This window comes from Archocentrus centrarchus, chromosome 9, assembly GCF_007364275.1.
Source record: "Archocentrus centrarchus isolate MPI-CPG fArcCen1 chromosome 9, fArcCen1, whole genome shotgun sequence".
NCBI lineage: Eukaryota > Metazoa > Chordata > Actinopteri > Cichliformes > Cichlidae > Archocentrus > Archocentrus centrarchus.
In genome coordinates, this window is record NC_044354.1 from 25,825,330 (window position 1) to 25,850,786 (window position 25,457).

At 40.7% G+C, this 25,457-nt stretch overlaps 2 protein-coding genes and 1 long non-coding RNA gene across 5 annotated transcripts in view; 1 reads left to right on the forward strand and 2 right to left on the reverse strand.

Annotated features, from left to right (window-relative positions):
* The first annotated feature begins 1,843 nt into the window (after positions 1-1,843).
* LOC115786368 (uncharacterized) lies at positions 1,844-23,566 on the forward strand. The gene is made up of 3 exons (XR_004020413.1): positions 1,844-2,003; positions 4,894-5,278; positions 22,514-23,566. It is a non-coding gene; the product is annotated as an uncharacterized LOC115786368 (long non-coding RNA).
* ch25hl3 (cholesterol 25-hydroxylase like 3) lies at positions 3,451-5,552 on the reverse strand. Of its 2 annotated transcripts, XM_030738496.1 has the most exons (3): positions 4,944-5,552; positions 4,186-4,546; positions 3,451-3,616 (listed from the first exon to the last, which is right to left on the reverse strand). In XM_030738496.1, exons 1-3 carry the CDS (start codon positions 5,381-5,383, stop codon positions 3,572-3,574), a joined length of 846 nt encoding a protein of 281 aa, XP_030594356.1. In that variant the 5' UTR covers positions 5,384-5,552; the 3' UTR covers positions 3,451-3,571. The 2 variants fall into 2 exon arrangements, with proteins under 2 accessions (XP_030594356.1, XP_030594357.1); XM_030738497.1 differs by lacking the exon at positions 3,451-3,616 and having other exon boundaries at positions 3,623-4,546; positions 4,944-5,550.
* The window catches only part of erlin2 (ER lipid raft associated 2), a 29,859-nt gene continuing 16,821 nt past the window's right edge, over positions 12,420-25,457 (reverse strand). For both annotated transcript variants that reach the window (XM_030738494.1, XM_030738495.1), the window contains 2 exons: positions 14,361-14,440; positions 12,420-14,265 (listed from right to left, as the gene is read on the reverse strand). In XM_030738494.1, the coding sequence (XP_030594354.1) occupies positions 14,086-14,265; positions 14,361-14,440 (260 nt within the window). In that variant the 3' untranslated portion in view covers positions 12,420-14,085. The remainder of the gene's footprint in view (positions 14,266-14,360; positions 14,441-25,457) is intronic.

A 25,457-nucleotide genomic window follows, 5' to 3' on the forward strand; every position in this document is an offset into this window, starting at 1 on the left:
TAGCTTGAACCCTGGTAAATGATTCTGAACATGGCATGTTTGATCTAATATACTAGGATTTTCCCCCACTCAACTATCTGTACTGTTCTCAGGGAAAGGCCAAAAAAGTAACAAAGCATGAACATGTCATAAATCTTAAATAATCTAAAACTGGTTCTTTGAACATCACAGCCAGTCCACTGAACTCAAATAGCACCCACCAGGTCTTGATCAACCTTTGGAATATGGTGGAGGGGGAGAACAGCATTGTAGAAGACAGGCCTGCAGCAATTGTGTGACACTGTCACGTCAATATCATGGTTACGGGAAGGTGAATCCTATCCCAGCTGTAATAGTGGAAGCAATTCTATTTGAATTTAATGCGTAAGGGTGTATGTTCAAGAATCCGAAAACTTTAATCTTCAGCTGTTGCCTGTACAGGTGGACGTCACTCGAAAAGGAGAAACTTTTGGTGTGGCATACTGAGATAACCCTGAGGAAACATGCCGACAGTCTTGAGGTTTTTGGACACTTTTGGTCACAATTAAAGAGAACAGTGCCAAATTGAAATGGTTTTGTGCTGCATTGTTCAAGTTAATTTTTATGTGTTAATAAATTGGTTTATGTTCTTGTTCAATGTTGTTTAACATTTAAAAAAAAAATTAAAGGTTAATGAAAACAAGTCATTGTGTCTTCATCTGAGCATATAATGATGGAGACACGACTCATTGTGTCTCCATCATTATATGCTCAGATGAGCCCGTGCTGTTTATTACTTACAGTATAATGCAGGGGTATTAACTACATTTGTCCCATTGCCACAATTTTTCTCAGCAGAGACTGTGAGGGCCTGATGCTCTTGTTAAGTATTTATCATTTGATAAATAAAATTTCCTTTCAAATTTATGCTATTTTTAATTATGTGATGTGCAAGTATTGCATTTACATGTTCTTCTCTGCTAAGTTGACAGATGTTATGGAGACACTGCAATCGTGTACAGTTGTGCTCATTATACTTATAATAAATAAAATGTTAAATGAGAGCAACAAGTTTATCGTTTTTGATTCAAGACGAGCTTTCCTGTAAGCAACCTGACTTCAAAATGTCAGTGTGTGTTTTTTATTTGTGGAGGCAGACACCTAAAACACTTTAATTAAAAAATTAAAACATTTAATATACTAAAGAATCAGAAGAATTACATGTTCACGGGCAATTGGTTCAGGGAGACTCAGGCTTTCCCAGCCAGCTGCCTGTGCTCTTCTCCCCAGAAGAGCGAAGCCTCTAAGCAAGACATAACTATATTATACTACACGCACTATCTACAAGCACTATCAATTCAAAAAACAGATGCAGAGAGCCGTGGTTTAGACTTGGCCTTCTCAGACTGCTGCGTCCAGTGGTTGGTTCTGGCATCATGGCACAAGCTTCTCCAATCAGCAATAAGAGCTCCGTAAAAGAAACACCTGCCTTCTTCCCTCACACGTTCCTAATCATGACATGGCAGTTTTATTCAGCTTAATAACAGGACGTGGTGACATTTACTCTCCTGTACGTCTTAACTGAACATACTGTGCCAGAACCTTCAAGGATAAGATAATCATATCTCCCAAAGGCTGTGAAGTGGCGACCGCCGATCTCCCATCTGTCTGCATTCTGTCTATTCTTTGCTTCAGCCGCTGCTTATTAATTAATTTCCAGAAGTATACTTTCATACATTTGTAATTTTATTCATTAAATAAAAAAATAAACCCCAGCAACAAAAATGCCATGAAAAGTACAGTGTATTAATGAAGTAGTACTGCTTTGACTACAGTACAACCAGCCAAGGTCACGGTTGTACGGCGTTGTTATTATAGACATACATACACACACTTTGTTTTTCCAGTATAAAGGAGGCTGCTGAGGAACGGCCCAGAAGACTTCCCTGACTGAAAGAAGATTAAGACACAAGCTGGTGGTGATCCAGAGCAGCTGGTCTCAGAAAATGAAGAAAAAGCCTGATCACTTTTTCTACAAAACCCAGGTAAGATTTGTGTTATGATTGATTTAGTTTTTAAGCCACATATTTTATTTTAGAGGGCAGCACAGCGCTGCAGTAGTTACCGCTCTTGCCTTACAGCAAGAAGGTCCCAGGTTTAAATCCAGCCGTCCGTCTGGTCGGGGCCTTTCTGTGTGTAGTTTGCATGTTCTCTCCAGGAGGCACACTAGTGACCTATCCAGGTGAATACTCCATCTCCCACCCATGGTAGCTCCAGCCTCCCCCTCCCAACCCTGGTGGAAGAAGATGGATGGATATTTTATTTTACTAATAAACTGCTTATACTGAAACTGGATGCTGTTAAGCACTTGTTAAATATCTTGGTTTATAGATAGTGGTCTTTTAGACACATACATGCAATTCTACATTATGCTATAGGAAAATTATTAATGATAATCCTCTGCAGGTGTGACCAAAACCTTTTTTCTTTTTTTGCTGCCTTTCTGTGGTAGAATAGAAATCCATTAAGTTCAATTTATTTTCAATTCATCTTGCACTTTAATTTGCTCAGTAATAAACTATGGAGTTTTATTCATTTTATTTGATTTGTAGCTTAAAAGAAAACAACCAAAAAACTTTAATTTTCTTCTCTTTTTCTCCTTTTTTTTTCTGGAAAAACTCCTGATCAGACACAAAGGCTGCGATAGAGAACCAAACAGTGACACGTTCTCAAACACTGCTCAAGTTCCAGTAAATGCACGTTTATCTCTAAGTTTGCCACATCCCAGCACATTAAATGCTCTTCTGCCAGATGCTGCTGGTGTGTCAGTTATGCACAAGATCTTCTTTGGTGTCAAAGTCCTGTCAGGCTGAGAGGGTTGTGGATATCCATCTGTCCTGCTCTAATAAACATAAAACACCTTCTTCAGATCTGTTCAGTTTTATTCATGTAGCAACAGTTAGCAGTCAACAGATACTGTCTCAAGGCACTACATACTATAAGGTGAAGACCCCACAGGTTTAATCTAAGACAAATGTTCACTCACACTCTTTAATGAAGCAAATCCAATTTGGTGGTCAAAGGTGAAGTTAGTGACCATAACTCACTACACATGCATACGGTGTCATGAGTGGACAGACATGGATGTAAACTGCAACTTAACTGCCTGCGGTAAAATGCAAATTAGTGGCTCTAGCTTAAACATATTCAGCGCATATTGTTAATTAAAATGTATGTCATTGTTCGTCAGGTAACACTATAAAGCCACTTGTATGTGTGTAATTGAAAAACCTTTCAGGAAAATAAAACAAAAAAATTATGAAGATCATTAGTGCTTTTTAGTCATTTTAACATGAGACAATAAATTAGTTAGATGATGCTGGCATATTTTTGTATAGATTCTGAGTTGAAGAAAATAAAGCAATTTTCTGTTTTACTATTTACAGAAAAGACCATGAAATTCTCTGTAGAAAAAAATGGAAAATGTCCCGGCAGAAAATTACCAGGACATTTTCCATGTATGTATGAGAAATTTTCACATGTCGGTCATTTTTGTGGGGACAGCTTTCAAACGAGGAGATTAAGCGTTAGGTTATGGATAATGATTTAGTTGTTACATTTTTGTTTTTATTTGAATGTTGATCTTGTTTGGATGTGGGGGGTCTGGGCAGCCAGTAACAACACACCAGCCACATTATAAAGCCCAGGTTTGCGGTAATGAAGCTAACCAAACACAGTCTGCTTACAGCTGTAAATATGATTCATTCTGTGAGTGGGATAAACAGGTCTTTGTTTTTGGTTCACCAAGTAAACAAGTCGGGGAATGATAACACTGTGAGGTTATGAGAATATGTGGGGGAGCCTATTGCATACAAAATGCATAGCTTTACATCTATAATTAGCACATTAATTGGACGGCACTGTTTTTTATTTTTTTCCCAGAATAAGGTGATTTGATCCCGTTTTCCCTCCTTGCAGCCCACATACGACAGGTCTGTAATAGGCCAGCAGGAGGCAGACTCTGGTTGTATAGCTGTACTATTAGTTGACTTTGAAAACAATCCATTGGTCTATAACCTCGGTACACATTTTCTTAATAACTTTGCTGTAAATATAGACATGAAGTGTTAACAAGAAAAACTGCTCATCAATCAGAAACATAAAATCCTTCATTGACCCTTATTGGCAAATCAACTGCATACAACACGCATATCAGTCTGGATGGGGATGTAGCGCCAACACACGGTATGTCCCAAAAAGGTGGTCCCAGTGGGTGAAGAAGGGGGCATAATTTACAGTTTGCACTCTATGGTGTGTGTGGTGGTGGGGGGCTCCTCCCAGACAGGGCAGTAGTTTGTGTAGGGCCCAGGGCAAGTTGTATCCGCAGTGGTCCTCCACTGCGAGCCAGGTGTTGGTTAAATGAAAGAGGGCCTCGCTGAGAGGGTGACAGCCCACCATCCAGGCGCTGCTCAGAGCCAGCAGCAGCAGGGACAGCAGCTCAGCTGAGCTACTGTCCTGAGCTGCCAGAGCAAAGGGAGTGTGGTACTGGTGGTGCATCTGGTGGATGCTGCGGTACAACCAGGAAAATCTGAGGGCCAAAATCCACATACAGACAGTCGTCTCTGATTACACTGGTGCTTGGAAATGACCAGAATGTTCTCTGGATTATATAATGTTAGTCTACAGTCAAAACTAACAAAAAAAAAAACCTTTACATCTAGTGCTGCCACTGGTACTTTTGTTACAGCCAGTTTTACAGCTATTAGTAAAACGAATTAAAGAAACACTGAAGATCAGATCACGTTTCTGGGGAACTGGGTTTTATGCCAAACACTATGAACAGATGTTATAATGAGTTCAAATACTCAGAATACTCTGGACCTCACAAGCCTAAATGTCTAAATTAAATGTCTTTTTTTTTCTTTTCTTTTCTAGCTCTGACTCACTGTGGGGACACTGAGGAAGCAAATGCGTGTGCTGCTCACCTGTGCATGGTGTAGTGCCATATGAAAAAGAGCATGTCAAAAAGCAGTAAGCACGCCACTACTTCCATGCAGAGCTGCCAGCAGGTTGGGGCGTCTGCTGGTAACTTGGGGCTCAGCAGGGTGTTGAAGAGCGCTGTGGCGGGAAGGACGACGGTCGTGTATTTATACAAAACCTTCCAAAAACATTCCGACCATCGCCGCAGAGACGGCGGCGGACCCGAGCCCGCGGAGATCCTCCAAGACCGAACCCGCTGACTGACGCTCCCCAGCGCGTCCAGCACGAAGAAAGGCGCGCAGAGCAGCACATGGCTCAAGAAGGCAAAACACGCGGGCAGGTAAAGAGAGCGTAACACGTCCTCCTGTCCCATTCTCACATACTCCCACAGCCCCTGGAGAACAGGCGCATGTGCCTCTCCATACTCAGCAGATGTTTCGATCATCGCGACCCTCACGACTTAACTGCGGTCTCATCACCTCATATGTACAGCTCTCATGGTCAGATGCTCCAGAACGATCCCAAGTTTATTATCCTTTTCTTTCCAAGAAAACCGACATGTTCTCTCAGCTGTTCTAGCAGGCTAGCAATGATGCTGAAGGAGGGGTTTGGCTTCTTGGGAACAGGTCAAGTAAATTCCCATATTTCACTGCGGGGGTTACAGGGGATTTCTAGGACAGCGCTGTCACTTTCTTTTTCTTTTTTTTTTTCAGCGGTGCAGAGGTCTGCGAACCTAGCAGGAATAAATGGGACCATAGGGATTATTTTCTCGCCTTTTTTTTCATGCTTGTCTTCTTAATAGCATGTTTTTGTAATGCATGTTTGGACTTGAAATGCCCCACGTAACCGAGAAACTGCAGGCCTCGGGTGAGGTAGTGTAAAGGCGCAGTGTGAGAACTATATGTGAACTTAAACTTGCCAAAATCAATCTTTTGGCACCGCATACAAAGGAAAGAGGCCAATGCCTTAAGAAATCCATGTGTAAAATGTATAGATTCAAAATAAGCTGGGTGAAGAACCGGAGTGTAACTAGTGAATGAAGTACAACACAGATTTCTCACGTTCAGTTTGTGATCATACTTTGTACTGAAGTATGATCATACAGATCATCATACAGATCATACTTCAGTGGTACTCTCCAAATGGAGCCTGAAGGTTCCACAATTGGTCTCTTGAAACTTATAAAAGCCACAGTGACATCACCCACTTGTTTCTCGGCTCTTCATTTTAGAGCCTCATTAACTTTGTTGCCAACTGCGGCCTCTCTCGTTAACCTAAATCCCTTTGCTTTCTTTTTCTCTGGAGGCTACACGGAAGATTTATCATCTTAAGTGTTGAGCCTCATTTTTACTCTTTTTACTTTATGAACAAAAGTATAATGCTTTGGGGTAAAAATCCAATAATTGATTCATTAATTAATGAATCAATTGAATGATTAAATAAATGGTGAATGAATCAGATGATTAAATTAATAATAATTGAATTAAATGAATAATTAGCAGGTGACTCAAAGTTCTAAATAGTAGTTGATTTAATGATATAAATGAATACTGGAGTCAAATAATGTTTAATCAGTAGTCAAATTAAAATAGTGATCAATAGTGATTGAATTAAAATAACTAAATAGCGGCTGAAGCAAATAATAGACAATTAAATAAATACATTAGACAGAGAGCAGACAGGTGGGAGACCATGGTCGCCAGACTAACTTCACCACCTTTGGGAGATAACTTTATCTTATTTATGACCTTCCTGACCTCAGAGAAGAAACTGTTCATCTTGTCCTTAAAGGTTTCGCCAAAACATGTACGTCTGTGTCTAAGGCCACCGCTCCCTGTTACTAAGCTGAACAAAACTGCCATGTTATGATTAGGAACATGTGAGGGAGGAAGGCAGGCGTTTCTTTTACGGAGCTCTTATTGCTGATTGGAGAAGCTTGCGCTATGATGCCATGAACCAACCACTGGACGAAGCAGTCTGAGAAAGCCAAGTCTAAACCACGGCTGTCTGCATCTGTTTTTTGAACTAATAGTGCTTGAGTCACGGCCTTTGGGAGATAAGTTTATCTTATTTATGAACTTCCCGATCTCAGAGAAAAAATTGTTTATCTTGTCCTTAAAGGTTTTGCCAAAACATGTACGTCTGTGTCTAAGGCCACCGCTCTTATTGCTGATTAGAGAAGCTTGTGCCATAAACCAACCACTGGACGAACCAGTCTGAGAAGGCCAGGGTCAATATCACTATAAAGTATCTTTTGGTGTCCTCATCAGAATCAACAAATTATTATTAACATGTTACAAAAGAATGAAAAAAAAAACATTTTGATTTTTTTGTCTCTATTTTCATTATTTTTGGTTTCAAATATTTTTATTGAGAAGCAGACAGAATATCAAAAATACCACCATCTTTGGCTTATGCAATGCTTAATTATTTTATAATATAAGTAACAGAAGATGTGCACAAACAAACAAACCAAAAAAAATATTATGTTTTTAAACTACTGTCCACCCTGTCATCATGCCCCTTTAAGAAACCAGCTAATGAAATCCAGAGGTGGGAAGTAACGAAGTACAAATACTTCGTTACTGTACTTAAGTAGATTTTTCAGGTATCTGTACTTTACTTAAGTATTTATTTTTCTGAGTACTTTTTACTTTTACTCCCTACATTTTTACACAAGTATGTGTACTTTCTACTTCTTACATTTTCAAACAGACTCGTTACTTTTTAACGTCAGAGAGAAGTTTGCATTTCCGGTCAGTGCGCCGTCAAACATCAAACGATCTGAGCCTAAATGGAGGAATAATAACACATAAGAGACAATCGTACTGCGTATCCTCCATCATCGGGGCTTATCTCGTACAAAGGGATTAAATACGCAAACCCATATAATTAATGTATCATTTATAGCGCTATAATCGGGCCGGACCGAGTCCGTAAGTTGCGCTGCGGCACATAAACAGCTTAGCTAGCGCTACTGAAGAGGAGCGAGCATGAAGGGAGTAACGTGTGGCAGGAAATGCAACGTTTCTAAATGCTCAACAAATATCAGCAGACACACAAAGTGTGTGCAGTTTGTCACACAGTGTGTCTGCTAGCTAAAAGAAGAGCTGCTGTATTTCAGGGAGAGCAAAGAGAGAGAAGTTCACTCAGAGATGGAGAAAGAGGACAGGAGAGGAAGAAGAGAGGTTAGATTTAAAGGTAAGGACTGGAAAATAAACTGAAGTATGCTGACTTTGTCTTATTCAAAGATTGTATGAAAATACTGCAGTTTAGTGTGTAATAAATATAGGTTAGCTTGTTGTACTGTATTTACAGTAAAGCTCTGTGTTGGTGCACAGTGTTTGTGTTCATGGTCAGAGTTACAGGTTACATCAGTGCAGCAGAGATGAGTCTGAATCAAAGCTGCTGATGCTGAGATTCATTCACTGAATCCAACATTTCTACAGCCTGTATGCTGTCAGTGTAGGGGATGGAGATAAGCTCAGATAGCTGTGAAATACTGGGTTACATCTTTGTGAGTTCACTTCATCCACACAGAGCAGTAAACCTCAGAGCAGCAGCAGCAGCAGGTCAGCTGATCACAGCCTGCACACCAACATCATTTACTGCAGCTACAATAGAAAGCTGTGATTCTTCTCCCCATGCAGAGCCACTACAGCTGATCTTAGGGTTCCTCCACCTTCTGAATCCCACTGTAACCCCTGAGTATCCTCATGTTGGTGTTTAGGTGGAGGCACAGTCACCCTCTACTATGGAGGACACAGAACAGAGCTGTGTTTAAATTCCCTTTCACGGTTTGTGTCCTACATAACAGATTCAAGCTGAGTGCATTCATTAGGATTAAAATTTAGATTGGAATAACGTTTGTATTCTCGTGTAATATTATTTTATATATTTTTACAATAATATATAATGAGGTTCGGTTAGTTTTACACAAAAATAGCTTGTAGAAACATCCTCCAAAGAACTACTTTTACTTTCTTACTTTGAGTACATTTCAGAGCCTGTACTTTTTTACTTTTACTTAAGTAAAGAAGTTGAACCAGTACTTCGACTTTTACTAAAGTATTTTTTAATACAAGTACTTGTACTTCTACTTAAGTACAGAATGTCAGTACTTTTGCCACCTCTGATGAAATCAGTAACATCAACACCCTGAATCTGTCTTTCTTCAGTGGAGGTTCAAACAACTGCTGCAGCTACAGTGAGCAGCTACACTTATATTTCCTAATTTTCATGTCATTATGTTTGTAGTTAGATGCTGTCAATCTTAACATGTCAACCCTGTCAGAGGAAAAGCTGATTAATAGAAGAAGTTTTCAGAAAGTCAAAATATATTTTGAAAACAGCATGTGGTCTCCTTCAATAACCAGTAACTTTGGTAGCTGATGGCCCACCATGTGCTTCTTAGATGCTAAATTAATCCAAAAATGTCCACCATATCATTGTCCACCCTGTCACAAACCCTGCATGACAGGGTGGGCTTTGTGTTGTATAGTTGGGATTTTATTTTATTTTAATTTTATTTTTTTTACATATTTTGATGAGATGGTGATAATTTAAGTTCTTTGAACATTTTTTTTTCTCAAATAAGGCTCATATTGCTAAAAAGGGTCTATCATTGGTGAGTTTTGTATTGTCTTTTTAGAACAATGAGTCCAGGTGGAGCAGAGACAGCACGGCAATATTGGGAACACCAAGATGCTGCCCCAGTCGCAGGGTTAATACAGAGAGACAGACAACCATTCACATCTATGAGGAATTTAGAGAGGCCAACTAACCTAACCCCAGTAAGTGCATGGGAGGAAACCGGAGTACTACCATGCAGAGATGCCCGGGCCAAAGCGGAATCGAACCCAGACCTTCTAGATGTCATTCTAACTGTGAGGCAGCAGTGCTAATTATCATGCCACCGTACTGCCCTATGCAAGATTATGTCAGTCAAATGGCAACTGGACACAAGCAAACAGTCACAAGACAAAAATGCAGGAGAGTTTGTGTACGATACAATGAAGAACTTAGAAAGTGACTCCCAGAGAAGCAATTTGTCATACACTTCCTTTTGCCACCTTAGACCCTATTATAGATCTTAATTATGATGCAAAAAGCTTATGAATGTTCATAATTATTTTTTGTAATGTTCACCTTTGTTGAGAAATCTTATAATAAATCCACTCATGTCAGCAGTTAACACATTTGTCATCTCACTGTCCACCCTGTAATTTTTCAGTTTTTTGAAAATAATCAAGTTCACGTCACAAGTTAGTAAAAGCTTTTCACGTTTTCTTAATAAACTAATCACTGCCAAATAATATTGTTTGAAAAATTGATCAGATTACGGTTTTTAGAGATTTTATTTAAAAAGGAAAACACAACACAATTTTTTCTCTGTATTGAGCTGCTGTAATGCACAAATTTCCCCGTCATGGGATCATTAAAGTTTTATCTTATCTTAACTATCACAGATTCTTTGAAGACACAAGCAATTTGCAGTTATTTCACTATTTTCAAAAGCCTTATTTTACCAAATAAATATTATTATTGAGCAAGGGACAAACTAGCTACCTGAAAATGTGCATTGTATAATCACGTTCTTATGAAAATGTATTTATTTTCATTTGACTTTGTCCTTTAAAGGGTGGACATATTTTTCAATGTGCTCATTCTTTATCTGCTTCCAGTAAATTCATAAAAAGTGTGGGAGCTTGACCAACATGCATTTACAACAGCCTAAGTTCAACTTGATACAATGGATATGAAATTAGTTGGGAAATTGTAACTTTTTTTGGGACAAATTATGATGGCCCAAAGGCACTTTTTGGTGAAATTGACCCACCAAGTCTAAACCACGGCTCTCTGCATCTGTTTTTTGAATTGATAGTGCTTGTAGTATAATATTGTTATGTCTTGTTTAGAGGCTTCGCTCCTCTGGGGAGGGGAGCACAGGCAGCTGGGAAGGCCTCTGTCTCTTCCTGAACCAAATGGTACACGTAATTCTTCTGATTCTTTAATATATTAAATGTTTTAATTTTAGGCCGTACAACCGTGACCAAGACTGGCTGTACCGTGAATGAGCCTGTACTACTTTGATCAAAGCAGTACTACTTCATTAATACACTGTACTTTCATGGCATTTTTATTGTTGGGGTTTATTTTTTACTCAATGAATAAAATGGCATATGTATGTAAGTATACTCCAGGAAATAAATTAATGAATAAGCAGCGGCTGAAGCAAATAACAGACAATTAAATAAATACACTAGACAGAGAGCAGACAGGTGGGAGACCATGGTCGCCAGACTAACTTCACCACCATTGGGAGATAACTTTATCTTATTTATGACCTTCCTGACCTCAGAGAAGAAACTGTTCATCTTGTCCTTAAAGGTTTCACCAAAACATGTACGTCTGTGTCTAAGGCCACCGCTCCCTGTTACTAAGCTGAATAAAACTGCCATGTCATGATTAGGAACATGTGAGGGAAGAAGGCAGGTGTTTGTTTTACGGAGCTCTTATTGCTGATTGGAGAAGCTTGCGCCATGATGCCATGAACCAACCACTGGACGCAGCAGTCTGAGAAAGCCAAGTCTAAACCACGGCTGTCTGCATCTGTTTTTTGAACTAATAGTGCTTGTAGATAGTGCGTGTAGTAGAATATTGTTATGTCTTGCTTAGAGGCTTCACTCTTCTGGGGAGGGGAGCACAGGCACACATAATTCTTCTGATTCTTTAATATATTAAATGTTTTCATTTTTTTAATTAAAGCGTTTCAGGTGTCTGCCTCCACAAAGAAAAACACGCAGTGACATAAGCATTGCTCTGGAAAACTCTTTTAAACGCAGTGCAAATAACCTAATTATGTTACAGAGGAGAGGAATCAACAGCCTTTCACCTTGGGGATTGCATATTAAATGGCAACCTTTAAAACAAGGCTTCATCACTTCCTGTTACATTCAGCACTGTATTTGTTTGTGAGTCATTGTTAAGTTTAGTTATTAGTTGATTAGACTGGTTTGGGAAAATACATCAAAGCAGGACTGCTTTGCCTCAGGTTTCTGCTGTGGTTAGTCATTTGTATAGCACATTGTAGGACTTTGAGCAGTTTGCTTCATGGCATCATGACTAATGAAATTAAAGCCGTATGTTTTTCAAGAGGAGACATTTCTTTCAATGTCTGCCTTGCGGTCACATCTAAAGCCACAGTTTTAAACTATAAATTCTTACACTGTTTTTAAAGATACAGAGGACTGCATTATGTTTGAAATACAAATTTACTGATGAGAAATCTCTTATCTACAACATTGTACTCATAAACCATTGAGAACACTGACACTTTCTGATTGGCATTATTATGGTAACTCGTCTGAGATTTTCAGTAGATGCATCTATGGCATCATCTGGCGGGATGGCGACCACACCCCATCAGTTTTTTTCTCAGGCTGAGGGTTTAAAACCCTGAAACAAACATGTAATGCCACTGATGCTTCAAAGCATAAAACACAGTACTTTATTGTCTGGTGACAATGCTTTGATTGTACATTCACAGCTAGTCAGTGCAAAAACATTTGCCTGTTGAGTCAGTGCCAGGCCCTTTGAGAAAAAAAAAATTCACTGACAGCAAAATACGATATGATGAAATAGCTACAAGAAATGATACATGGAAGATGCATCTCATTACAGCAAATTCGGAGAGGGGGGGGAATTGGCTCTGAACTAAAACATTTTCTCACAGTGGTGCTGCATGTACTTCACACACATGCCAACGTTCCAGAGTCAGTGTCTGAACACGTCCCATACTATTATATTTGCCTAGAATTACAACATTAAATGAGTTGGTCCTTGACATAATGAGGGTTCTTTGGAAAACTGATATCTGGGTCATCTGTGCAAACCAATGTGGTTTGAATGTCTCGGAAATTGCTCAACGGGAGGACACTCAGGATATATCAGATTACCAGAACAGGGTCACACCAAAGTGACTAATACTCCTACAGACTACATTTACGTTTACAGATCGTCAAACCCTTCATTACTACTGCAGATTTTTCCTCTTCCACGGCTACGTCATGCTGCCAAAGACTAAAAGGCAATTCCTCCTTCATATCTTATAAAGATTCCTGCAGGACGTACATGAAATGGTTACATATTAAAAAAAAAAAAAAAAAGGCTGAATATTTTTGTGAAAAGCTTATGTCACACGTGCATACTTTGGTTATGTCATATTCCTTTCACACTTGGGGGGGGGGGGGGGGGGGGGGGGCAAAAAACCAAGTCAAAAAAAGCCAAAAACAAAAAAGTGCTACACACATATGCAATCCAGTGCTCAAAACAAGTTGTAGGAAACACAGAAATCCAGTGATTTTATTCAATGTGACAGTGAACAGCTACTTCAGTACATTCATTCCTCAGTCGCATTTGGTCCTTTCAGGCAGAGCAGAACACTCCTGACTGAAGTCCGTGTGGAAATGTGGAACATATCAGTGAGAATGACGACACGGTTTCTTCAAAGTATTCATTCTCTGGAACGTTGATTCACTCGACCACTCGCTAAAGCTCTTCCCTGATGTGCGCTTGTCCTGAAATGGTGTGCATGGGTGTATGGAAAGAACTCCGCATGTAAAGTGTTGGGAGGTGTCTTTTTGTAGAAAAACCTAAAAAAAATTACTTTCCAAAAAAGTTTTGAAAGGTCTCATTTAAAAAGGACAAACTTTGACATTCTTGGTTTCTAACATGCATGATGAACACAGAGTATTTCGGTTGAATGGATGGTATAAAAGTACTGATGGATTTATGACCCTCGGTGCTTTGGCTAAGTTGGCTGGATGCACAGACAATAGAAGCTGAGCAGCAGCAAGGCCAAGTTTAAATGATCATTTTGATAAATAGCAATTTTAAAGGAGATTATCATGCACCCATAGAGGATGCTATTTTCTTCTAGTTTACAGTTCTGTGTCTAGATGAAGTCATTCACCATGAGGACAGAGTGAAAGTTCAAGTTCTCTGGTCTGCGGCTGCAGAAGTGATTCCTAGCAGTAATTTGGATGTGTTGAGAAAGTCAGCAGAGCTTCCCTGGGAGGGATACAGCTCCTTCGGCTGATAGTCCGCCACCTCTGAGCTGTCCTGCAGTTCCCACTACTTTCCTTGCTAATCCAAGTCCAGGATGTGCTCACCGACAACATCCATGGCTGCGGAGGCCTTGATGGAGCTCCCTGCCGAGCCAGAGTCCACAAACATCTGGGGTATGTCGTTCCCAAAGTAGATTTTGCTGTTGGCTGCGATGGCCTTGTATTTCATGAGCTGCAGGTACTCTGGTGTTAGCTTGAGCTGGCAGAAGGACGACAGAAGGAAAGATCAGTTTGGACTTTACTGCCCACATTTGTCCAACTTAGCATGGCATGCGTGTTTGTCCTGCTCTTTACCTTATTGGCCTCAGCAGCTCTCAGAGCTGTGTAGAACTCTGCATCTGCCTTGGCTTTCTGCCGGGCCAGGAAAGCGCTGTCTGCCAGTCACAAACACAAACCATCATGAGTCATTAGTGGCAGGGCAGTTTCACAAAAACTCAGCTTTAGGGATCAGCGAGCAGGAAGCTGGCGTACATTCAGAGGACTGCAAATGTGCATTTGAACAAACCATTAAGTCCCATAAAGAACAGCTAAAACAAATACACTTGGAAATAAGCAGATATGTGGTGGCACTTTTGAGTATTTCAAGTTTTAATACTGTTTTTTTTTTTTTACGCTTCACATTACCTGACAACTATAGGTACTAGTTATTTTTTTTATATGAGCTAATTAAAGTGAAAAAGACTTTTGATTAAAAGAGTTCACATTTGGGGTGGACAATATACTGATGTGCAACAATATATCAGCAGAGAGAGAGATGCTGGTCACTTTTTTGTGACTTTGATGTCTTGATGCTATCAAATGGGATCAATAAAGTATCATCATCATCAAATCCACACACTAACACAGACTCACTGATCGAGGAAGCACTAAACAAAACCCTGTGTGGTGTAAGTAATATGACCCACTACTACTAAAATAACACAGCTGATACAATCTCACCTGAGAGAAACTTAACTATCCAGGTGAGAAAAGTTTACTTGCTGAACTAACAGCAGTGTGGAATAAGTTTTATTACAGTAGAAGTCTTTCTGAAAGTGCTGTAACTAAGTTTAAGGATCTAATTCCTTCATTATTATGCTCTTCAGTGCCAAAACAGTGCAGAGCAGCAACCTAAACTCTGCTCCCAGTGAGGTCGATTATCTCGTCAATAGTTTTACATCCTCACTGTGTACGACTTTGGATACTGTGGCTCCTCTGAAAAGGAAAGCTTCCAATCAGAAGTGCCTGACTCCGTGGTATAATTCGCAAAGGCACAGCTTAAAGCAGATAACCTGTAAGCTGGAGAGGGAATGGTGTCTCACCAAATTAGAAGATGCTCATTTAGCCTGGAAAAAGAGTTTGTTGCTCTATAAAAAAGCCCTCCGTAAAGCTAGGACATCTTACTATTCATCATTAATTGAAGAAAATAAGAACAACCCCAGGTTTGTTTTCAGCACTGTAGCCAGGCTGACAAAGAGTCAGAGCTCTGTAGAGCCGAGTATTCCTTTCACTTTAACTAGTAATGACTTCATGGATTTCTTTACAAATAAAATTTTAGACATTAGAGAAAAAATGATTCATAACCATCTCAAAGATTATTCTTCATGTTCGGCTGCTTTCAGCAGTGCTGGTATTTGTTTAGACTCTTTCACTCCAGTTGATCTTTCGGAGTTAACTTCAATAGTTACTTCCTCCAAACCAGCAACATGTTTATTAGATCCCATTCCTACTAGACTGTTCAAAGTAGTGTTTCCAATTATTGATGCTTCAATCTTAAAAATGATCAATCTGTCTTTATTAGTTGGCTATGTACCACAGACCTTCAAGGTGGCTGTAATTAAACTGCTACTTAAAAAGCCATCACTTGACCCAGCTGTCTTAGCTAATTATAGGCCAATCTCCAACCTTCCTTTTCTCTCAAAGATTCTTGAGAGAGTAGTTGTAAAACAGCTAACTGATCATCTGCAGAGGAACGGTTTATTCAATTAGTTAAACTGCAGGAATGTCTTAAGCAAGACATAAAGGATTGGATGACCTCTAATTTCCTGCATCTAAATTCAGATAAAACTGAGGTTCTTGTTCTCGGCCCCACAAATCTTAGAAACATGGTGTCAAACCAGATACTTACTCTGGATGGCATTACTTTGGCCTCCAGTAACACTGTAAGAAATCTTGGAGTCATTTTAAACCAGGATATGTCCTTCAGTGCACATATTAAACAAATATGTAGGACCGCTTTTTTGCATTTGTGCAATATTTCTAAAATTAGAAACATCCTTTCTCAGAGTGATGCTGAAGACCTAATTCATGCATTTATTACTTCTAGGGTGGACTATTGTAATTCATTATTATCAGGCTGTCCTAAAAGCTCCCTGAAAAGCCTTCAGCTGATCCAAAATGCTGCAGCTAGAGTACTGACAGGGACTAGAAGGAGAGAGCAGATTTCTCCCATATTGGCTTCTCTTCATTGGCTCCCTGTTAAGTCCAGCTGGGTCACGTACTCATCACCAGTTAACCCCGCCCCTTTCCAAGATGACAACATGTCTTTTGTCTCTGTTAGATGTCTGTCTGTTTTAGTGTTTTCTATTGTATTTCTATTTATTTATTTTTCTTTTTAAATTTGTACTGTTCATGTTTTGTCTGCTTTGGAAGGCTGCTCTGCCTTGTATGCTCTGGCCTGTTCCTTCTGCTTGTGGACTGGTTTGCTAGCCGTGGCCTGAGCTTCCTGGAATTGTGAGGTGTGATTGAGATTGAGTTCTGCTGTGGTGGGGCTTGAGAATTGGTCCTAAATTACACAGCTGCATACAGCAGTTTCACGTATACTGCCGACACAGCCTGAGGCCCTCTCCATCCACCCTGCTCTGCAGCCTGAGGCCCTCTCCATTCATTCTGCTCTGCAGTCATCAATCCAACCTAAGCCTACAGCGAAGCCTTTAGTTTAATTGCATTCTTTTACAATGGCACCAATCATTGTATTAGGAATTATTTCCTCGGTTGGATCAGCTGGGTGGGGGCCCCACATGTGTGGCATTTCTCCTCGTCTTATAATATCATCTCAGGAGGATATACTCGATAGGGTAGGCCACAGTTTTAACTATGAAAATGTGACTTTCCCTGACAATGACTGTTGCAGAGTAACTCTTATAAATTCACATGAGCATAAGATAGCAATGCCTTTGAACATATCCACATGGCTGTTTAAATCTAGCATGTCCCTGCAGTTCTGCTGTCTCCTTGTCCTGAGTGAGCATTTTTGTAAATCTACATCCTCCTCTACTGCTAACATCTACCCCTCCAGCCAAGTGTTGGATGTAAAAGGTTGTAGCATCAGACTTAAAGGTTTAATCGTACTATTGCTTTTGTTCTCCAAAAATGTAGAGCCTAATCCAGGCCCTGATACACCTGTTCATTGTTATACTCCTGCAGACTTTAAATCTGGAACTGGTCTTGAATTAATTCATATAAATGTAAGGAGTCTATTAAATAAGATGGATTTGTTAAAGGTCTGGATAAACTCAGCAAATGTTGACGTTATTGTCTTATCTGAAACCTGGCTCACGAAATCTGTGCTTGATAAGGATATTTCTATTAATGGGTAGAATGTTAATCATGCTGATTATCCAAGAAAAGGGGGCATTGTTGCAATGTATATAAGGAGCAATTTTAACGTTAACTTAGTACTTAAAGAGTCAGTATCTAAGGAGCTCGAATTGCTTGCTCTTGAAATAGAATTAAAAAAGAATCACTGTATTACGTTTGGTAGGATGTTGTAGACAGCCATCTGCTCCTAAAACTGCATTGTCTTCCCTTGTTAAGTTCTTATCACAGCTGAAGTACAGCAAATTACTTTTGGTGGGAGATTTAAACTGGGATTGGCTCATGCCTGTGTCCTACAACCTAAAAGCACAATGTGCTTCTCTTAACCTCACACAATTAATTAATTCCCCTACTAGACCCAACCTTAAATGTTCCTATACAGGAACACTCATCGATTTAGTTTTAACTAACATGCCTTCCAAATATGTGATAACTGGTGTCTTTCCAAATGATGTGAGTGATCACTGTGTGATAGCGGTTGTGAGAGACACAAGGCTTCCTAAAAGTAAGCCACGCTTTGTAGAAAAGCGTAATATAAAAGTGTTTGCTGAACAGGCTTTCTTGTATGACTTATCATTTTGATTGGGAAAGGGTTGCTCTTTTTGATGATGAATTAGCTTGGAGTTATTTTCATGATAATTTCAGTCGTATCATTAATAAATATGTCCCCTTGCGCAAATTCAGAATTAAAGGCCGTGATAATCCATGGTTTTCAACTGAACTAGCAGAAATTTTGCATAAGTGAAATTCTGCATGGGCCAGGGCATGTAAATCAGGCCTGGAAACTGACTTGGCTTTATTTTAGACAATTAAGAAATAAATTTAACTCTCGTCTCTGAAATAAGAAGGGTGAGTTTTAATTGTCCATGACTACTAAAAGTCTGAAAAGTCCAAAGAAATTCTGGAAAGCAATTAAATCTTTATTAGTTAATCTTCCTTCAAGTATGTTGGCTGATGGAAACAGAGTAACTGACAGAATAGACATATTAGATTGTTTTAACAAACATTTTATTTCCTCTGGGTTCTTGTTCAACAAAAAAAAAAAAAAAACTCTAAAACAACCAACATCTAGTGAAAATGCCTTTAATGACACTCCACCAGCTGACAGAACCCCTGGTAATATTCAGGCTTTTAATTTTACACCTATGGAGCCTTTGTTTTTAAAACTAGCATCTGATATAGTAGCAGCTCCACTGTGCTACATTTTTAATCTTACTTTATTATCCAATGTAATTCCAAAAGTTTGGAAATCTGCATTTGTTATCCCCCTTTTGAAAGGAGGGGATCCAACTATTTTAAACAATTATAGGCCTATTTGTAAACTCTCTGTTCTGGCTAAGGTTCTTGAATTCCTCGTCAGTGAACAATTAAATGAATACCTGGCCACTAATTCTATCCTATCAATTTCAAGTCAGGATTTCACAAAAAACATAGTACAACCACTGCAGCCTTGAAGGTTATAAATGACATAACTGAAGCCTTAGATAATAAACAGTGTTGTCTTTCTCTTTTTATAGACTTTTCTAAGGCCTTTGATACAGTGGATCACGATATTTTAATTGAACATCTTGTAGCAGCAGGATTTTCTGTACATGCAGTTGGATGGTTTGCAAATTATCTTAAAGACAGAAGCCAGGCTGTCTACTTAGAGGGTGTCTCTGCTGAGGTTCAGTTTGTCCACAAGGGGGTTCCCCAAGGTTCAGTACTAGGCCCTTTGTTATTTACCTTATATAAAAATATTTGAATGAATATCTCAAATGCAGCCATTCATTTTTATGCTGATGACACAGTCATATATTGCTTTGCAAGAACAGACTTTGCCAACTGCAGCTTATGTTCTTCACTAACTCTAAATCAGCAAGATCAAGTCAGTCTGTCATTGTCACCAGTAATGGTCAACAAAGTGAACTTGTATCTACTTTTAAATATTTGGGGTTCTTGATTGATGACCACTTGTCTTTTAAGGCACATATTCAGTAAACTAAAGAAAATGAAGCTTTTACTTGGATTTTATTTTAGAAGTAAGTCTTGCTTTTCTTTTAGGGTGAAACAGAAACTAGTGGAATCAACCTTTTTTCCAGTTATTGATTACAGTGATGCATTATACATTAATGCCTTACTGTTCCTAAGGTTGGAACAGAAATGGGGATGAAAGCTTTTAGATTACCTGCTCCGAGTACATGGAACTTTTTGCAATCAGATTAAGCTCCAAAGTCTGGTATCACTGAACATATTCAAATCCATGATCAATTCCATTTCAACCAGGCTCCAGGAGTGCAAATGTTTTTAATATAAGTACAAATGTTCGATTAGTCTTGCGAACTCTTTAACAAATTTTGAAAATTCAATTATTTGTATTTTTTTTTCTCCTTTGTGTAATTTTTGTGTTGCTTTCTGTAAGAATAGATAAGCGTTTAACTGTTTTTCTATGTATCACAATGTGTTCATCATAAACATGCACATGAAAATCAGATTGTAAGCACAAAACATACGCAAAACCCTCCGGTGAGAGAAGCAGGTAACGCCTGTTTTCTGACGACACACACACACACACACACACACACACACACACACACACACACACACACGTGATGCTAAAAATAAAAGAGCCGGCAGGAAGAAGGAAGTCAGACTCTCACTCAGACACACACACGCGTGGTGGCTGACGGAGACTCTCCCTGCAGGTAAAAGATCACTACGGGTTTCTGGGTCTTCTGTTATTTAACAGTGGTCTGAACCTAACATTTAAAGTGGTCCTTCGAGCCGGATCGGGCAGTGAGGAGGTGTTTTCAGCGATGACGGAGGGACGCCGGCGAGTCTGTCTGGACAGCCAGCCGCAATAGAGGCGCTGCACAAAGCCCTGGGATGTGAAATTCGTCGCCAGGCCCGGCTTCATAGGTTTCTCCACGGTCGCTGGGAACGCTTTCCTCGAGACCCGATCCACCAACGTGATGATGACAGAAACCAGGTAGGACAAATCGTAGACTACTGAGTCAGACCGGGTCCAATTGCCAGGATAACTTTCAGGGAAAGTTGGCTTTTCAGGGAAAACTGTAGTCTACGTCCTCAGAACAGGGTTCGTGAGGGAAACCGGCCAAAGTAACTTTCAGGGAAAGTTAGCTTTTCATGGAAAAGCATAGAAAAATAAAGTATAAGACGGTACCGTAGGTGTTCTCACCGTAAGGAGAAAGTAAATTGATAACTCTCGCCGGAAGGAGAGGTTTTAATTTGGCCTTAATTTGGAATTTTGGTGTTCTCGCCGTAAAGAGAGATTTAAAATAGGCGCCATAAATACGCGTATGTGTGTGTGAATGTGAGTGACTGAGAGAGTGAAAGCCGTCATTGAAGTGGAAGAAGCAGCATGACGAAAAACCTCACGGTTTCCAACTTCATGGTCTGTTGAAGTACACAGTGAAGGGTGGATTTGGTTTTAGGTTTAAGACACGTGGTCTGTATGGGACAAAGCAAGGGGAGTAAAATGGGGATTACGGACAGCAAACCAAGTAAGCCTGCCCTAGAAGGGGATTTAAAATATATGGAGAGATACTCTCCAGGCAGCACAACATTTTGTGATAAATGGAAGAAAAAGTATGGTTTTAGTAGAAAGTTGGAGTTAAGGGAATGTGAAGATTAGGTGGGAAATTTAAAAATGAGTGTGGCAACAAAGGAAGGGAACAGGAAAGTTGAAAAAAGACAGTTAATGGTGGCAAAAACGTGGTTGGAACAGACACAAAAAAGGGCCGCGGGTAGACAACAAAAGAAGGGAAAACAAACTTCCTGCAATGTGCATGCTGTTTTGTTGAGGCCTGAGGATGAGACTGTTAGGTCTTTTAGGGTGCAACCCCCACCTCAACCACCTCTTCCAGACCAACCACCTCCCCCAGCTCAACCACCTCCCCCGCAGCTACAGGGGGCAGTTGGTGGTTCACGGGGTGAGAAGGAGGGGGAGTTTAAATTTAACAACAGGAAGGATGGGGCGACATCTAAGGATGATGATTTTTTTTTTTTTTTTTTTTTTTAAACTGTAGCATTAATGAGTCATGGGCCTTGCCATGCCTCAACAGGGGGGTGTAAAAGGGTGTAAGGACATTGTGTTTCTGTGTAGAATGCAGAATTCACTCATGCCCCTCTGGGGGTATCTCCTTACATGAGTAATAAACCATGGAAAGGAATCTTGTCTCTCTCATTTGATAAATAAAATTTCCATAACAATTTTGGTGATTGTTGGTAAAATCCAGTGAGTTCTTCCACAAAGAAGTGACGAGTCACTGGCCAGCTGAAGGAAAAAAAAAATGCTTCAGTCCTCCTGCATTTGCAAATTACGGAGGAACTCGAATTTTCACCCTTTGCTGGACAGCTGCCTGGATTCAACGACCCTGCCTTAGAGGCACGGCTGTAACACATATCGAGTGAGAAAGATTCCAAATAATTTAAAATGGGAAAGAATTTGATTTAAAAAGGTAAATTAATAATTGCATCTGTCACTGTCAGGGCCGAATAGACATTGGGAGTCTGCTTAAAAGGGTAACACCCATCGGCGAATGAGTGGCACGCAGATTGGGTCACGTGTAAAAGAGGTTAAAGACAAATTGTGTTGTTTAACCTAAGGTGATTAGGCCTCCTTGAATGTGTCCTTTTTCTCTGTTTTCTTACACGTAGAAGAACCTGTGAGAGACGTCTCACTAGGAAAAAATGGAGATGGGAACGCAGGAGTAAAAAATTAATAGTTAAAGAACTCAGCGGAGAGCGAGATCTTAGTGGAGTTTTGAGCGGCAGAACAGCTGATGCTCTAATTATTGGAGTGGCGGTTTTGGGGCCACCTCCATTTGTTGTTACTTGTAATACCTCATCTCTCTATGCCCTTTTTGCAGGCAAATTTATAAGCGCTGAAAATCTCTGACCCAGATCTGGACTCCTGCCCTCCGATCAGACATCGTCCGGACCAGAATGATCGTCGGTAAACACGAGATCCACCACCTCCACCTCTTCATTGAGTCGCTGCTGCACCACAACCTGCAGACAAGCAGAACAGCTCCACCTCAGAAGAGCCCTCAACACTGCGGTCTCCTGTATGGAGACAGACCAGATAGGCCGCTCAGAGCAGAGACCTGAAGTGTGACAGCCGTCACACTGAACTGAGCGTCATGTGCAACATGCGCAGGAGATGGTTAATCAGAAGAAAAGCCAGAAGAAAAAAGGACAAATAAGATGTTGACAGAGAACAGCAACATTGACTCTGTACTATACAGCTGCCACTAGGTGCATCGAGATGACAGATGTTACAACTGCAGCCTGACGGGCCATTGGTGAAATGAATATCCACAACTGGTGAAGGGAACGCGGACTAACCAGACTGTATCACACTGATCGGAGAGGAGGACTTCAGACAAGTCAGATGAGGGCGACTTGCTTGATCAACATAGAAGGGAAGTGAGATATCACACACACACACACACACACACACACACACACACACACACACACACACACACACAGCACTAGCACAAACACCTAAACCACAAACCAAGAAGCAAATGATGGCCTTTTTAGGCCTGTGTACATTGTTTGGCTGACCTTTTAGACTCCCGGTGTACACAGAAGAACAACAAGCAGAGGAAGAGACAGACTTGAGTGATTGGATGAGAAAATTGTTCCAAAGCAAAAAGGTTGTTGATATAAATAAACTGCCGGAAGGCTCTTCTGCTTCTCAACAGGAACATCCGGTGGCGGTGGGAGACTGGGTCCTGGTCAGAGTGATCAAGAAGTAGTGCTGGAACCAACCCCGTTGGGACGGACCCTACAAAGTACTACTGACCACACCAACTGCGGTCAAAATAGCAGAGAGATCCACGTGGATACACCTCAGCCATTGCAAAAGGATTGAGCCAACAAACGCTGAGTAGGGGACGGAAGTCGGGGTACAAAGGGGGGGGGGGGGGGGGGCGGGGGGGGGGGTGTGAGCCCTAGGCCACCTTCATCTCAAACCCGTGAAGAAAACAACTGAATCCCCCACTAAATAGGGATGGCTCATTCACGTGCGATGACCACGTGGAACGGGATCTGCACCCTGGGCCTAAAGGAACCTGGGTACTGACGGACTGGTATTTTGTATGTGGACACAAAGCACATGTCTCCTTACCACCAGACTGGAATGGACTGTGCAGCATAGCATCATTATCAGTCCACGTGTTCTTTATGCAAAAAACAAGCACAACCACCAGGCACCGCCGTGAAGTGACTGGACGGGTCGAGGATGTTCCCAAGGAATGGAGAATATGGGGAACCGGTGAAAAGATAGGACAGAGCCTGTTCCCATGGGTCGGAGTCGGACTGGTTCGGGATCATGTCGAGATAAACAGGTACGCCCTACTCCGTCTGATAAACGCCACAAGAACTTTAGGCAAAGGAACTTCACAGTAGTTGAGCGCCTTGCGTGCAATGGTGATGCAGAATAGAGTGGTTTTGGACTTGCTGGCCGCCCCGCAGGGAGGAGTATGTAAGATAATTGGACAGACTTGTTGCACCTTCATCCCCGATGAAAACGGTGATGGGGGGAGTATTCACACCGCTTTGTCTGACTTAGACACCCTGCAGCAGTATGTGGAACGGCAGACACCTGGAGGGAGTCAGGACTGGCTCTCTTGGCTGACTACTGGAGCCTGGTGGCAAGTTCTGCTGAAAGTCTTAGTGCCACCAGGGGTCATTCTGCTACTGTTTTGTTTATTTTTTCAGTTGTATTATTCCATGTTTAAGGAAAATGATGACGAATGTTTTCATTTCGGCTTTCTATCAGTATACCCTTGTGCAGGGTGGGCAGGAGGGTGAAACAGAAGACCAAATATGAAACCCCCATTGAAAATGGGAGACCAAGTGATGGGGGTGGATGTAAACTGGTTTTCAAACTAATGTTTAAATTTTGCACATCTACGTAGGTGCTTCCCCGAGTGAGACTGACTAGCAGTGGCTGCCGTGACCGGCGGGGCCGTTGAGGAGTTTTCCTGTCTTGAAATAGAGAGTGTGACTTTGGGTCAAAAGAAGGATAGACAGCCGCACGACAGGTTTTTTGCCTCAACCTCATTCAGGGTAGTATGTGTTATGTTCATGATAAACAGGGAGGAAATGTAAGAATAGATAAACGTTTAACTGTTTTTCTATGTATCACAATGTGTTCATCATAAACATGCACATGAAAATCAGATTGTAAGCGCAAAGCATACTCGTACAAACCCAAACCCTCCGGTGAGAGAAGCAGGTAATGCCTGTTTTCTGACGATACACACACACACACACACACACACACACACACACACACACACACACACACACACACTCACGTGATGCTAAAAATAAAAGAGCCGGCAGGAAGAAGGAAGTCAGACTCTCACTCAGACACACGCGTGGTGGCTGACGGAGACTCTCCCTGCAGGAAAAAGATCACTACGGGTTTCTGTGTCTTCTTTTATTTAACGGTGGTCTGAACCTAACACTGTCCTTCTTGGCCAGGTCTCTCTTTCAAAAAAGATCTTGGCTCGCAATGGGACAAACCCGATTAAATAAAGGTTATAATAATAAAAAAAATCTAGAATAAAATTAGGCCCCATCTTTTCTCAAATACAGTGGCTTGCAAAAGTATTCACACCCATCTTCCCATCAACTCTGACCAACTTCCGTGTCCCTGCTGAAGAGAAGCAGCCCCAGAGCATGATGCTGCCACCACCATATTTGACAGTGGGGATGGTGTGTTCAGAGTTAATTCTCCGCCACGCAAAGCATTTTGGCCAAAAAGTTCAATTTTGGTCTCATCTGACCAAAGCA